Source organism: Pinus tabuliformis, chromosome 6 (assembly GCF_031772625.1).
Source record: "Pinus tabuliformis cultivar Carrire ecotype Pingquan chromosome 6, CPIR1, whole genome shotgun sequence".
Taxonomy (NCBI): domain Eukaryota; kingdom Viridiplantae; phylum Streptophyta; class Pinopsida; order Pinales; family Pinaceae; genus Pinus; species Pinus tabuliformis.
Window position 1 is genome coordinate 1,295,746,529 of NC_142292.1, and position 14,919 is coordinate 1,295,761,447.

The 14,919-nt window shown below is 37.7% G+C and overlaps 1 protein-coding gene across 1 annotated transcript; it reads right to left on the reverse strand.

The window, feature by feature from the left end:
• Positions 1 to 1,653: 1,653 nt before the first annotated feature.
• LOC149263360 (uncharacterized) lies at positions 1,654 to 5,208 on the reverse strand. The gene has a single exon (XM_089387796.1). It carries the CDS (start codon positions 5,206 to 5,208, stop codon positions 1,654 to 1,656), a length of 3,555 nt encoding a protein of 1,184 aa, XP_089243922.1.
• Between the last annotated feature and the right edge of the window lie 9,711 nt (positions 5,209 to 14,919).

The window sequence follows — 14,919 nt, forward strand, 5'->3', positions numbered from 1 at the left end:
TTTATAATAAATATATAATTTTAAGATGAAAAATAATAATATTTTTAAAACACTATATTTTAAATTAAATTATAATTATAAGACATATTTAAAACAAATTCAAATACAATATAAAATTATGCAACATAATCCACAAAATATATATATATATATATAAGAAATTAAAATTCTTATAAATATATAATACAAATTCAAATACATTAAGACAATTATACCTCGTCAAAATATATTGTTCCATTAAAATGTAATATATATTTATAATTAAATTATTAAAAAAAATCTAATATTTTTTTTTTAACACGATCAATTACTTATATATTATAAAACTTCAAGGAACAAGTCTTGTTACATAAGATAGGGGGAGCAGAGAGGGGATGATCCAAAATGGGTACGCAGAACCTTGATCCTTGGTGGTGGACATGTGAAATGCAGTTTGAAAAAGATAACGGCTATATTGTCGTACAAACAAGCCTACTAGAAAACAAAATTTACAAGACATAGATCAAGTTACAGTTGCTGGTTGACAGAATCATCGGGCTGAGGCTCCTTTTTTGCGCTGGCCCTTGTCGAGGCCTCTGCTTGCATGCTCTGAGTTATTGATTTGATGTGAGCAATGGCTTCTTCCATATGGTTGCATTTTTCTTTGAGACCTTCGATCTCCGCTTTCTGTTTCTCCAACTTTTTTCTTTTTGATTTACTATCAGCTTGGAATTCCTCCTTGAGGTCGTTGAAGTGCTTTACGAATCTTGCTATCATGAAATAGTGAGCTTTGCACAAGGTGCAGCTACTGTTGGTGATTACTCGCTCTAGGGGGTTCTCAGCTGGATCACGGTCTGCTGGATTCTCGGCCATTTCAGAACCTCTCTTGGGGGGAGCTTGAAGGAGATGATACAGAGGGGAGAAATAGGGGAGCAGAAGGGAGAGGGTGGAAGGGGAAAAGATGAGGGGGAGAACTGGTAGTGAGCGCAGGCCTGAGAGGGATGGAAAGAAGCGGGGAGGGAGATGAAAAGAGGAGTATAGAGCAGAGGGGCGGATGAAACCGGAAGGGAGGAGAACGCTGTAGGAAGAGGGCGCTGGTTCAAGCAAACAGTGCTATGGTTAGCAAGAAAACATAACAAAACCTTAAGAACACGATATTTACCACTGTAATCGGTTGAAGACAGCCTCCTGTCGAAGCTGAACGTAATGCACCATCTGATACTGAGGAGCTCCAGAAACTTTCTGAAATGAGTCGATCCTTTGCGCTTTTGAAATTGAGGAGCTGTAGCTCTGAGCTGAGCGAAGAATGAGGATCTCTGAAGAATATAAAGCAGGTTGAGAGGCTGATCGACCAAGTCTGTCGTGTGATACGCAAGGATTTGGCTGGTCTTGAGATCAGGCCTTGGATTTTTTATGCAGTCGGTGAAGATTTTGATGAGACATACGCCTAACTTCTGCTTGGAGATGTCACGGGGATTCTGAGATATCTTGGACCCGTACCTGTTCATTTTGGCAGCAGAGATTTCTTTTGCATCATTCAAGGTGAGGAGGGGGTCGGTGTCAGAGAGGGTGAAGACTGCGGGCGGCTTGACAAGCTTAGGATAGAGAGCAGGAAGAATAATATGATTACTGAGGTGACCGATATTCAGAGAGTTTGTAGAATGGTGGATCAAGCTACGGGATTGGCTTATCATAGGTGGTATCATTTTCTCTGACTTGTCCAATGGGTCTGTTGGTTGCCCTGTTGGCGAATGAGTCAGCTTCTGTATTATTGTCCCTCAGGACGTGCTTGAAGGTGGTATCCCCCGTATGACTGATGTTGTCCATGATCCTTAGTTTTATATTGCTGAGAGCCGCTTTTTTGAACTCTCCCCCTGTAGCCATAGCAGCAATTACAATTGCCGAATCTCCCAGGATGATTGGGTTCTGAACTCTCATCTGTTTCAGAATGCTTGTGCCTAAGAGGAGGCTGTAAGCCTCGGCCATGTTGTTTGACATTTGACCCAGGCCCCATTCATATGTTATAAGAGTTTTGCCATGCTGATCCTTTATAATTCCCCCTGCCCCAGCTTTCCCCGGATTGTTTTTTGAGGCTCCATCAAACTGAAGAGTGGTTCGCTTTTGTGCTAGAATCCATTGACTTATGTCCTCCTTGGTACCCCTGAGTTTCCAGTTGTTCCTTCTCTTATCTGCTTTGAAATGGGGTTGCTTGTTTTTATCGTAACTTAGACAGAATTTGTTGAACCAGTCATTCTCATCTTTGTGCCAGCTGGATCGATCTGGTTGAGAGATGGAGTTGGCGCTTATTGTATCCGAAACAAGAGCCATAGTTTTTGCCAAGGTGCGAGCTGGATTTGGCTTCTGGTTGTTGAAGATACAATTGTTCCTGGTGAGCCAGATTTTCCAGCTAAGCGTTGAGGGAATGCATTTCCACAAGCGAATGATAGGGGCCTTGTTTTTCTTAGGATAAGGATAGAATTTTTTCCAATTTTTGTGTAAAGAGGGAAGCTGGTCGAAGGTCTCTCCTATTTTCAAAGGACTGATGAGTTGATTCCAACAGCTTTGTGCATAGGGACAATTGAAGAAGAGGTGTTGGCTGCTTTCCTCCTCAGCACGGCATAGGCAGCAGATTGAGGGACCAAGTATACCTCTTTTTTTAAGATTCTCGACTGTGAGGATCTTGCCTTTGAGAAGGGTCCAGTTAAAAAACTTGATCTTTGGTAGGCACTCTGATTTCCACACTGTTGTACAGAGGTTCCATTTACCTGTTTTTGTGCTTGCCTGAAGAAGTTTGTACCCGTCTTTAACTGTGAAGTTTCCTCCGCTAGGGTCCCATATGAAACTGTCATCAGCCGCTTTGTTTGTGGGGGCAGATCCTGAGAGAGAGGTCTTAAGGTCTGCCCATTGATCCCTGAGGTCATTTGGAAGTGGGAGGTCCTTCCAATCAAGCCAACTATTATGATCCCATAGGGAAATGTCATATAGAGAGTTCAAATTTTTTGCTTCCATCCAAGTTTGCAGGGTGCTGAAATTCTGGAGTAGGTTTCTTGGCTTTACTCCCATGATTCTGTCTGTCCAAATATTTATTTCTTTACCATTGCCAGGCACTTTTGAAATGTGGTTTCTGAATTGAGGGAGGACTTTTTTGATGAGTTTCCAGACAGGAGTGCACGGTCTTTCAACAATTGATTCAGAGAGGACATTAGAATTCAACCCGTTGAGATATTTTCTTTTCATAACCTCCACCCACCAGGAGCCTTTTCCTATAAGCATTCTCCAGATCAGTTTGAATCCCATAGCTTTATTGGAGAGACTTGGGATTTTGATGGCTAGGCCCCCTTTTTCAAAGGGAAGGATAACTTGGTCCCATCTGACTAGGCTGAATTTTTTTGAATCTTGCTTCCCTCCCTGCCAGAGGAAGCTTCTCATAATTAATTCCATGTGCTTGTGGGTGCTGGCGGGAGCCAAGGTTACTGCATATTGATAAATGGGAAGGGCGGATAGAATAGCCTTAATGAGGATAGTTCTGCCAGCCAAATTTAGCCAAGACAACCCCCAGCTTTGGAGGAGTCCTCTCATTTTTTCTATGTGCTTTACCCAAATTTCGGACTTGACTATTTCTTTTGCTAAGGGCAGACCCAAATATGAGAAGTAGCTCCAATTTCTTTGCACTGGGATGTCCAGAATCGAGGAGATTCTTTGCATGATTTGAAGAGGGACATTCCAGGTGTATATCTTACATTTTTTATTGTTTAGCTTTCCCCCTGAAGCTGCCAGGAATGAGTCCAGAGTTTTCTTGAATCTTTTTGCCATCAAGCTTGAGGCTCCCCCGATTAGAAGGGTGTCATCCGCAAAGAGCGAATGATTGATTTCTTTAATCCCTCTCTCTATACTGATCCCTGTGATCTCCTTTTGCTTGCGAAGTTTTTCCAAATGGATGCTCAAGGTTTCCGCCATTATGATGTATAAGAATGGAGAGAGGGGGCAGCCTTGCCTCAGTCCCCTAGAGCTTCTGAAGTAGCTGCTAGGTCGGCCATTGATCAGGGGGGCGGTCCAGGGGTTAGAGATGCACTCCATGATGATGCTTATGAATTTGTTGGAGATCCCGAATTTTCTGAGGACGTCGGCCAGGAAGTGATGGTCAACCCTATCGAAGGCATTTGCCATGTCTAATTTGATGATCATGCCTCTTTCTTTCCTGTTGATGCTACTGTGAATTGCTTCTTGTATCAAAATGACGTTGTCCGTGATTTGTCTATGAGGGACAAATCCGCCTTGGTTCTCTGAAATAAGATAGGGGAGGAGCTTTTTAAGCCTGTTGGCTAGGATTTTAGTGACTATCTTGTAAGAGACGTTGCATAGAGAAATAGGTCTAAAACGGTCGAAGGAGAGGGGATTAAGGTCCTTGGGGATGAGGGCAAGGTGTGAGGATTTAGTATTTTCCCCCATCTTGTATTTTTTGAAAACATTTTTTACCATCCTGACATAGTCTTTTTTTATTGTGTCCCAATGATTTCTGTAGAAGGCGACAGTGAAACCGTCGGGTCCCGGAGCCTTGTCCGGCTGCATGCTGAAGGCCGCCAACCTGATCTCCTCTTCTGATACATCCTGGTCCAATTCTCTATTTTGCAGATCAGAAATTTTGCTCTCGACTGGTCTAAGGAAATCTGTGTTGTCCGAAGTCTGTGGAACTGCTGATAATAGAGATTGAAAATGTCTGTGCGCTGCCTCTTTGATTCCCTCTTGATCGCTGATCTCTTTCCCCTCTGCCACAATTTTGTCGATTTGGTTTCCGGCACGTCTGAGCTTTATGTTATTGTGGAAGAAGGAGGTGTTTTTATCTCCAGCTCTGAGCCAGAGACACCTTGATTTCTGACGTTGTTCTTCTTCCTCCACTCTATTTTGCCTGTAAAGTTCCCTGTACATTTCATTTTCTTGGGTTTGGTCTTCCTTTGTGTATTGGATGTTCTCTTTTTCCTGGTTCCACTGATCCAACTGCTTATGAAGATCTGCTCTTTTTTTGTTTTCCATTGCTGCGTTTGCTCTTGCCCACTGTTTTATGGCTGTTCTTAGAGACTTTAATTTTGTTTCCCAAATGTAGTGGGGCGAACCAATGACTTCCTTAGCCCACTGATCTTTGATAAGTTTGCGAAAGTCGTCTTTAGAGTCCCAGGATTTGTTGTATTTGAAGGGGAGAGGCCCCAGATTTCTTCCCTTGTCCAGAATCATGACCACGGGCTTATGGTCTGAGGCAAAGGCATGAATAATTTTGTTTTTGGTTAAGGAAAAGCCTGCGACAATTCTTTCATGTACAAGGATTCTATCTAGTCTCTCTTTAATGTTGTGGATGCCGGCTCTTTTGTTGCTCCATGTAAATTTCTCGTTATAAGGAGGAATATCAATGAGGTTGTGAGTTTGGATTATTGCTTCCAGAGAATCTCTTGAAGGGTCCGCGAGGAAGTTCCCACCTAGTTTTTCCTCAATGTTCCTTATTATATTCAGATCTCCACCCAAGAAAATGTTCCTATCTTGAGCTGACTGCAAATCTGAGGTTATTGAGTCCCAGCAGAGAGCTTTATCCCTGTAGTGGTTCGGGGTGTAGATGTTGTAGATAGTGTAATCTTCTTTTGAGACTTTGTTTTTAAGGTTTGTTCTTACCCACCAATTGCAATAATTTTGGTTGGTAAGGTCCCATTTGTTCTTGTTCCATAGAGTTCCTATACCTCTTGAGGCACCTGCTGCACTTATTGTTGTACCTGTGAAACTTTTGTATCTTTTGATATGATTTTGGAAGTCTTGTTCAGAGATTTTGGTCTACTGGATGAGGAGGAGGTCTGGCTGCTCTTGATTGATTAAATCTCAGACTACATTTGCTTTTAGGGAGGAGCCCATCCCCCTACAATTCCAAGAGACCAAAATCATCATTTACAAATTTTTGGATGAGTCTCGCTCCTCTCCTTTGTCTTTTCCCCACTTCCTTTTTGTTTGTCCAAATATGTGTCCATCGGTTGTTGGGTTCCAGTAGCCATTTCTTTCGCTGTTGTTTCGTCTCTAATTTCTTTGTTCGACTTCCTGCCTGCTTTTCTCGGAGGATCAGAGGAGAGGCTAGCTTCTTTCAATTTGTTTCTGGTAAGGATTCTCTCAATGGTTGGGGGGGGAGAGGACGGGGGCAGCGAGGGGGAGGGGATGACTGCGAGGGCAGTGGCTCGGGGAGATGCGGGGGGGGTGGGATATGGGATCTTCGACTGACAGGGATTCAAAAGGGTTGGAGGATGAGGGGAAGGGAGGGGCTGAACTGGAAGGGGGAGGAGGAGGGGCATTTAGGGTTTCCGGAAGAGGCTTGGGGCTAGGACCTTGCAAGGGGGTAGAGTTTTTCTTTTTTACTTGCTCCCAAGAGCCTTCGGAGGTTTCAACATTTCCATTAGACTCATTTATTTTTAACTTGCTACATCTATTTGCAAAATGTCCATATTCGTGACATACCTTGCATTTGAAGGGTAGCTGCTCATAGTCCAGTTGTTGGATGTGTGTCCATTGATCTAATTTGATCTTGATGGCTTCCGGCGGGCCTTTCCCGAGATCGACTTCTACGCAAATCCTTGCACAGGCATGCATGTTCTCCTTTGGCTCAGATCTATCAATGTATTTGCTGACTGTGTTCCCTATAGCCCTTACTGATTCATCTCCCCAGCAGTGGAGCGACAGATGGGGTAGACGGACCCAAACTAGGACAGCATTTGGGATGTCCATTTCCGGATTGAAGTCGGGAGACCATCTATTCAGGTAGAGGCCTCTTGAATCCATGAAATAGGGACCATTTCTAAAGATAAGGTTCCTATCCTCTTTTGATTCAAACAGAAAGGTGTAGAAGCCCCTTCCACAGAATCTGATAGTTATTTTTCCTTGTATTATCGCATTCTAGTTGCATTCCACCCATTTTTGGACAGCTCTGGGCGAAGGCCAGAGGCCAGTGAACTGGCCTACAAGGCCTCTATCAGCTAAAGCGATTTCTGCCTTCCTCGAGAGGGTAGGAGGAAGAGATACTTCAGGGATTTCATCAAGTTTCTTGATGAACTTTGACGCAGATGGGCGGATTCTTGTTGAGGCATTCTCAGGGATAAGAGATGTGAACAGTTTCTCATAGTCTTCCAAGTCTGGGGACGATGGATCAGTCCCAGCCATTGATGCGAAGGAGAGCCAGAACGCAGACGAGCCAGGAAGAGAACGAAAGCTGAAGGGAGGGGCCCCAGAGCTGGGGTCGGGCAGGAGGCCCGAGGAAAACCGGAAGGCGGAGGGGAGCCCAGGGGGGGTGCAGAGAAGACAAACCCAGCAGCGGAGCTGCCAGGCAAGGCCTGGAAGGTGCAGAACCAGTCTAGGCGGTCGCGCGGGAGCTCCAAATTCGAAACGCCTCAAAAAAAATCTAATATTTTACTTTAAAAAAAACAATGTATAATAATGAAATTATTTCAAATTAATCACATCATTAGGATTGGGTTGATGAACCACATCAGTTGGTTCGAAACGTTGACCCAATCCTAATGATTTCATTAATCTGAAAGACTTTCATCTACAATATGGATCACAAAAGTCTCAGATCTAACAATGTATAATAATAATTAGATAAATAAATAATGATAATAATAATTGGGTAAATAAATAATGATAATAGTTTAATGTGAAAGTTCTATAACATATCACTAAATATGACAATTAAATAACATGCGAGGATGTGTTTGGAATAGATCCATGCTAAATTGACAAACATCAACAAACAATGAGGTGGAGATTGTATGGTATGGTGAGATTTGAAGATTAATTAGATAAACATTAAAAGAAATTGATTATTAGGCCTTTAAATTCAACAATATGTGTGGGATAATGCTAATACGATGTCGTACTTTTCCCCTTTGAAAATCACAATAAAGGTTGTAATCCCACTACCTAATATTTGTACATATACTATCAGGAATAAGCAGACATCCATACTTGTGCTGGGAAGGTCATCGCACACGTGAAAGTACAATATTTTTTCTCCTACACAAAATCCATTGTCTAATAAAACGTGAAGGCATTGTACATCATATTAATTACTTCCCAGAATACTTATGATTTGAGAGAGTACCAAATACCGATGACATTAATGACTGCATTTTCAAGCCCAAATAAAACAAGGGAGCCAAATATTAAATAGTGATAAGAGCATAGAATAAGGCGAGGGACCTTGTAAATTAGGCGGACGAGTAGGACAAATAGATGTCTAATATGAAATATTCTAGTATGATCAACTATGCTATAATGCAAAGTACATAAATATAATGATAGAAAAATAAGGGCCCAAGCCAATTAACCAATTAAAATTTAGAAAAAACATATTAAAAAAATAATAAATAAATTAAAATTTTCTCTAATGTCTACATTAGAAAACATGGTTTAATTTTTTGTCAAGTTAGATTTAATTCGAAAGTCAACACATCACGAATGTGTTATACCTTGTTGCAATAGGGAATAACAATTATGGCACGATGATAACAACGATAGTAATGGTGATGGTGATTATTGACAATGATGTGGTCGATGGTGGTGACAATGATGATAATGATAACAATGGCAATGATGATGATGATAATGAGGGTAATTAGGGTTAAAGAAACGACAATAATGGTGATAGTGTCAAAGATGATGATTAAGATAGTGTCAACAATGCAAACGATGTCGATGACGATATTGATGAAAACTACAATCATTGAGACTAACATTGATTTCTTAGACCTTGAATAATAACCAACATAGATCCATCTTAAATCTAGATCTACCAAGCGTTGTGATGGATCATGTCTCTCGAAGTCCAAAGTTTTCAAAAGAAGTTTGCAAGGTTTGCATCTTGAGAGATTTGATTCTTCTCGACACTTAGTAAATTTGGAGTTAAGAAGTATCTATGTTGATTCTTAATAATATTATTTATATTTATATAAATTTCACAAAAATATATATATCATTTTTATTTAAAATTGTTTTAATATTATATGCATATTATTATTTTTTAATCAAAAAATTGTTTATAATTTTATTAATAAAAACAGAATTACAATATAATAAACTGAATTGAGTAGATTTATTGTTTTTATTAATTTTTTTATTGAGTCGACATTATGTTTTATTATTATTATTATTTTATTTAATACTTCATTTTATGGGCACTACAACATCTCCCCCATATTGGTTGTAAAGCGCCTCTCAACACAATAATAATATCAATAATGATTTATCTAACCATAAAATATACCATGTTTGTATTTAATTTGTGGTGGTGATGATGATGGTAAATTTTTTGTTGTGATGTTCATGTTGGTATTTAATTTATTGAGAACCTTAAAGTAGATAATATGTGTGTTTAATTTGTGGCAATGACAATGGGATCAACATTGATTTTTTTGTTCTTTTCTAAGCTCGCTTTGCCTTGAAAATATCAAATATTTATATAAGAACTACTATTCTTGTTGTATTTGGTCTACCACCTTAGAAACTAGACTAGACGTTGTAGAGTATATAGTGCATGGCAACCAAAATTAACCTCAAACGACAATCTGAAACTTGAAAATGCTTAGAGATAATGTTACCCACCATGGGGAAAACTAGCAAAAAGAACCAAAAAGGGAATCCTTTAGAGGGTGCAAAGTGAGAAACAACAAGTGAAATAAAATAGACATAAACTATAAAAAAAAAAAAAAAAAAAAGATATTAACATCCTAGATGGGCAAGCATGAGACGTAAGAACTAAAACTATGAAATATATGGAACATAAGCATTAGGAAGAAGGAGAGGTGTTGTGGTTGATGGGTTGTTCCTCAACTTTGAATGGTGAATAAATTGGAGAGCTTGGTGATGATCCTATCTATAGCCCGAAAGGCTTCCTTCCACATCCAAGATGAGATCCCTGAGCTTGTCCAATCTATGCATGAGGTTGACCTAAATTTGTCTCTTATCCATAAGAATATTTCCCGCCAGTAGCTTAACTTTGCCAGTACAGGTCCACAGTATGAAGATAATGGTTTTAATGGCCTCTAGAGTTTCCTATGTTAGGAACCCAAGAGGTTATGTGTCCATGACCTCTAAGCTCAAACTAACTTCTCTATATTACTGAATTTATGCTTCTGCGAGACAAATTTCCTCCTAAATGTCTAGAGGTGTGTGTTCATGGAAGCTTTATATTGAAGATACAACACACAATCTCACTCTAGAGCCTCTTAAAGCATCGCAACCATCACCTCCATGCCAACAACAAGCTCGTTAGTGGTTCATGGCTGCCAAAGGCAACAAGACATCACAGAGATTGGGATGATGCTAAGTGGGAAGTTGCAAGAGTCGGATATGAAATAATTTGGCCATAATATCATTCCATGAAGGTTTCACCAACAATGGGCTTGAGGCTAGTCCTTCTCCAGCTGAAAAAGTCGCTAGGGGAGGAGGATCCACATTCGAGGAACCAAACAACAATCCAAATGCATGATGGATGGAAGAAACATCATGAAGAGGCATCGAAGGAGAAACATATGTGTCAACCAGTGACCCAGGAGGAATGGCATGGTAGAGTGAACAAGTATAACATAGGAAATGATATGTAAGACATGTCAAGGGCCTCTAACACCTTCCTTGGAAGGCGAGATCCCATTAATGTGGTGTGGGGTGTTGGCATTCATGGAAGATGGGTGGTAGGAGATCCCATCAATTCCAATATACCCATTAATATTTCCATAACACCTCCATTCAGGCAGAATCAATATTGATTTATCAAACTTTTAATAAATATTAATAATGATTTATCAACCTTTAAAATTATATTTATTAGTCCCTACCTCACCAAGGACTATAGAATTTTCATCGCATTCAAAGTGCATTGACTCTGCATTATTTTTCATTTTTTTACAATTTTAACTAAAGTTTCAGGAAAATCTTGAATATATCTATTTTTAGTAAATTCAAAAACAAATTTCTAATTTTCTGAAAATATTATTTCTAATTTTTTATTGGCTCGATGACCTCTAATGGTACATAATTCCCCTAGTGGAGAGCATTTTATTTTTTGTATTTGTTAGTGCCTAACAATCCATTTAAAAAAAAAAAACTAATTTTGTGAGTGGTTATTATGTTGGTGAGTGCTCTGACACTGACATTGACACTCTTATGGTTTGCATTGTTCAATGATGATAGAACTGAAATAGTTGCAGGTCCTTTACATAGGCAAGGGAGGGTGGGGGCAGTAAACAAATCTCCAATTAATATTTCCTCACTTGCGTAGCTTTCTTTGTGCAGAGGAAGCTTTCACTGTGCGAGGGAAGCTTCCTCCACACAGTGAAAGCTCTACACAACGCTCACATTCACCCCTATCGTTATTTGATATCTGCATATCCCTAGTGATTTCCCAATATATTGTATTTGTATCACTTGTTATCGTTTATCACATCTTAAGTTTGGGATTACGTTTGTAGGTTCATTATCAGTTGATATTAAACATTAGTGCATTTCAAATATAGCTATAATGTTAATTAACCAAATGAACTTGTTTTATCAAGGATAGAAGAGAATCTTGAGGAGAGTTTAACGAACATTTTAAGCTTAGCCTCCTGCTTCTCAATGATTTGTTTGATGAATGTAATTTTGTAAGGAAAATCCAAGAATAAGATTTTAGCTTCATTTAGCATTGTCGGAAATACAATTCCAAATCCACTTGGCCAGTGATTTTCTTATTCATCCTTCATCATTCCAACATGTCTTATGAAGAATTCAATATCTGCAAGATATTTATATATTATTTAGATCTATAAATATGGATTGTATGGAAGCCAAGCCAAAAAAAAAATAGGGGCTTATCTCTCAGTATTCCATGATGTCTCTGCATTCATTCATGTACGAAGGTTTCAAAGAGGTGCACATGTTGATCTTTCTTTGAAAATAGTGCTTTCAGTTGATCTATTGTCCATGCCTATATATGGTTGCTTTCTCACATAACCGAAGACTTGCTTGCGATTTGTAGGTTCTTGTACTAATGTGCAGTATTGGAATTGAGTAGGCTACTACATTAAAAATTGCTCTAGTCCTTTAGCACACATGCAGTTGTGGCGACAGCATAATATTTTGACGATGTGGTATTATGTTAGGATTTAAGAAATGTGCTACACTACAGCATAGAACTAAATTTAATGGCATGTGTAATGGCAGTATCCAACTCAATGTTTTGTTATGCAATATGCAACTAAGTTTAAGATTAATTTACTCTACACTGCAGTTTACTTGTGGATCTCTTACATTGATTTTAATGCAATAATTGTTTCTTTGTAATATTTACTTACAATCACATAATTATAATGAAATAACATGTGGAAGTTGCATATAATTTAGTCCTGCATTAGTTTTACCTTAAATGTTCACAGACTCAAACCTCAAAGTCAATGGATTTTCACCATCAGAGATAACTATAGTTAGTAGGAAGCGGGTGCCTCTATACATTACACTACAAGGAAAATATCTTCTAGTGGAGGTTATAACAGAGGTTTTTAGTGTTATAAAATTGGCAAAAATTGTCAAAAAAACATCTGCTAAAATATAGGTTTGTGATAGCGAATGTTTTAGTGGAGATTATAACATAACTTCATCACAATTGAAAAAAAAATATGGGTAGCCGAAGGTTTTAGTGGATGTTTTTAATTTTTTTTACGTTGTGCTTCATGGAACAAGTAGCATCGATGCTCTACATATTTAAAAGCATCGGGGTTGCATAGAAAACTAAACACACCGAGGCATTGAATGCAAAGAACACAAGTCCCTGACATGTATACTGCCTCGGTGCGTATACATCAAAAAACGCCCCAAAGCGTTCTTTAAGGAACAATACTGGGCAAGAAAAATAATATTGCAAACCCAGTGCTTTTAATTAAAATTGAGCCTCAATGTGTATGGTTTGTATAAATGCATTGGTGCACTATGGATATAAAAGAACTAGTGTTGTTAATTTTAATAATGCATCGATGCTGGAAATAATATTTTGTAGGACCGGGGCATTAGTCTTATGAAAGCACTAGTGCTTTAAGATGTATAATGCGCCAGGACATTAATTGTAAACAACACTAGTGCTTGAAAAATTGAACGCCTCAGTGTTGTTGTTTTCTGAAAAGGCGTCAGTTATGCAAAAAAAATGTCGTTACGGTGCTTTGATATAACATGACGCGTCGATGCTTATTTATGTTATGGATGCATCGGTTTTTTGTATGAGATTTTCTCTTTTTTGGAAACATCGACTTGTGACAGTGCAATTATTGTAATTTTTTAAATTCGTTATTCATCAAAAAATGAACATATATCTTATAATTGTATTCATATAAATTAAAATTTTATTAGTGCATTTGTATATGATGTTTGGATTAATTTGTTACATTATCATATTTTTCATCTTTTCATTATAATTTTTAATCATCCATATATTTGATCAGTGGTGTAACATTTCACGACAGACACAATAGAATAAATTAAAATGTATTTTATTATATATCAATAAGATGCTCTTTGTCATATAAAATGAGATTGTTAATGGTAACCCCTTGTATTTTAATTGGGACACTATGTCCATTACATTAAACAAAATGTTTGATTTTCCGAGACCATTATTTCAAAAAATACAACAAGTTGCATTGATATCCAAATAGATCATCATTCTTCGTTGGAACTATTGTCAGTGCTCTAGCTACTTCCATGACTAAGGTTATTTGGACAATTTTTTTATTGATTGCATCGATTGTTTTCGTCTTCTTGATCTTGTTCCATCTGCAAACATAAAAATAAAGTGTAATGAGTGTATCAACATTAGTGATAATAATGAAAATTGAAATAAATAGTAAATCGAATAACAATGTACTATAGCAAGAAGTGACTCATAAACTGTACATACGGCTTCAAAACCAAGTCTCATGCCATGTTGCAAGAAGTCTTCTATTGGTGTAGTTTCATACTTTGTTTCGTGCATTTTTTAAACCTCGTTATGAAGCATAGATTTAATATAACATATTTTTTTGTTCTATTAATTATAAACTCAAAGAAGTAAAACAACATAGACAATTACAATTCCACAATTAATTTTTGATATACCAACATATAATCACAACCCATATTTAACCCAATGTCAATCAATTCTTTTGATGGCTCTTCTTTGTATGTTAGCACCTATTTGAAGCCATTAAAATATGGTTGATGTAAAATAATTTAAAATATATAAAAATGAAACCTTGAGTTGTTATAAGGAAATATTAATAATTAGTCACAAACTTTGATATCTACCCTTTTCTTCCTTGTCATCCTGTTTTATGTGTTGAATGAGTTCTATTTTAAAATAAAATAATTGAAAATTAATATTTAATGCTAAATTATTTTTTATATGTATAAAGTCAATCGTGCTTACATACATTAGAAGCACATTGCTGTTGAGATGGCTCCTTCGCTGATGCAATTATGTCCATTTATTTGACCATCTCCTTGTACACTATTTTGGACATTCTTACTGGCGTGTTTCGCATATCAACTTGTTGATCCTTTGGGATTTTCATAATCTACATGAAAAAAGAAATAAACTATTTTTATATTGATATATGAAACTAAATATAACAAAATTGATATTAATAAATGAATGGTTTGTAGTAATATCTACATATAATTCTATAAAATCATTTTAATTAGGAATATTACCTTTTCAATCATTATTTTTTGTTGTTGTATGTTTTTCTATTGCAAGTCTGACATGTTACATTGACCATTTATTTGTAAATGCTTCATGTAGTTTAGATATGATTTGTTTCTTGGAATCATTGGATTTATTTTTGTGTTGTAAGCGGAAAGTACGTCTATACGTTTGTTCCACTATATCCCTCATAGTTTTGTAAAAAAAAAAAACACCTT

Excerpts from the sequence above, each read along its gene's own strand:
- LOC149263360 (XM_089387796.1), bottom strand. The coding sequence starts at position 5,208 with ATGATTCTGGACAAGGGAAGAAATCTGGGGCCTCTCCCCTTCAAATAC.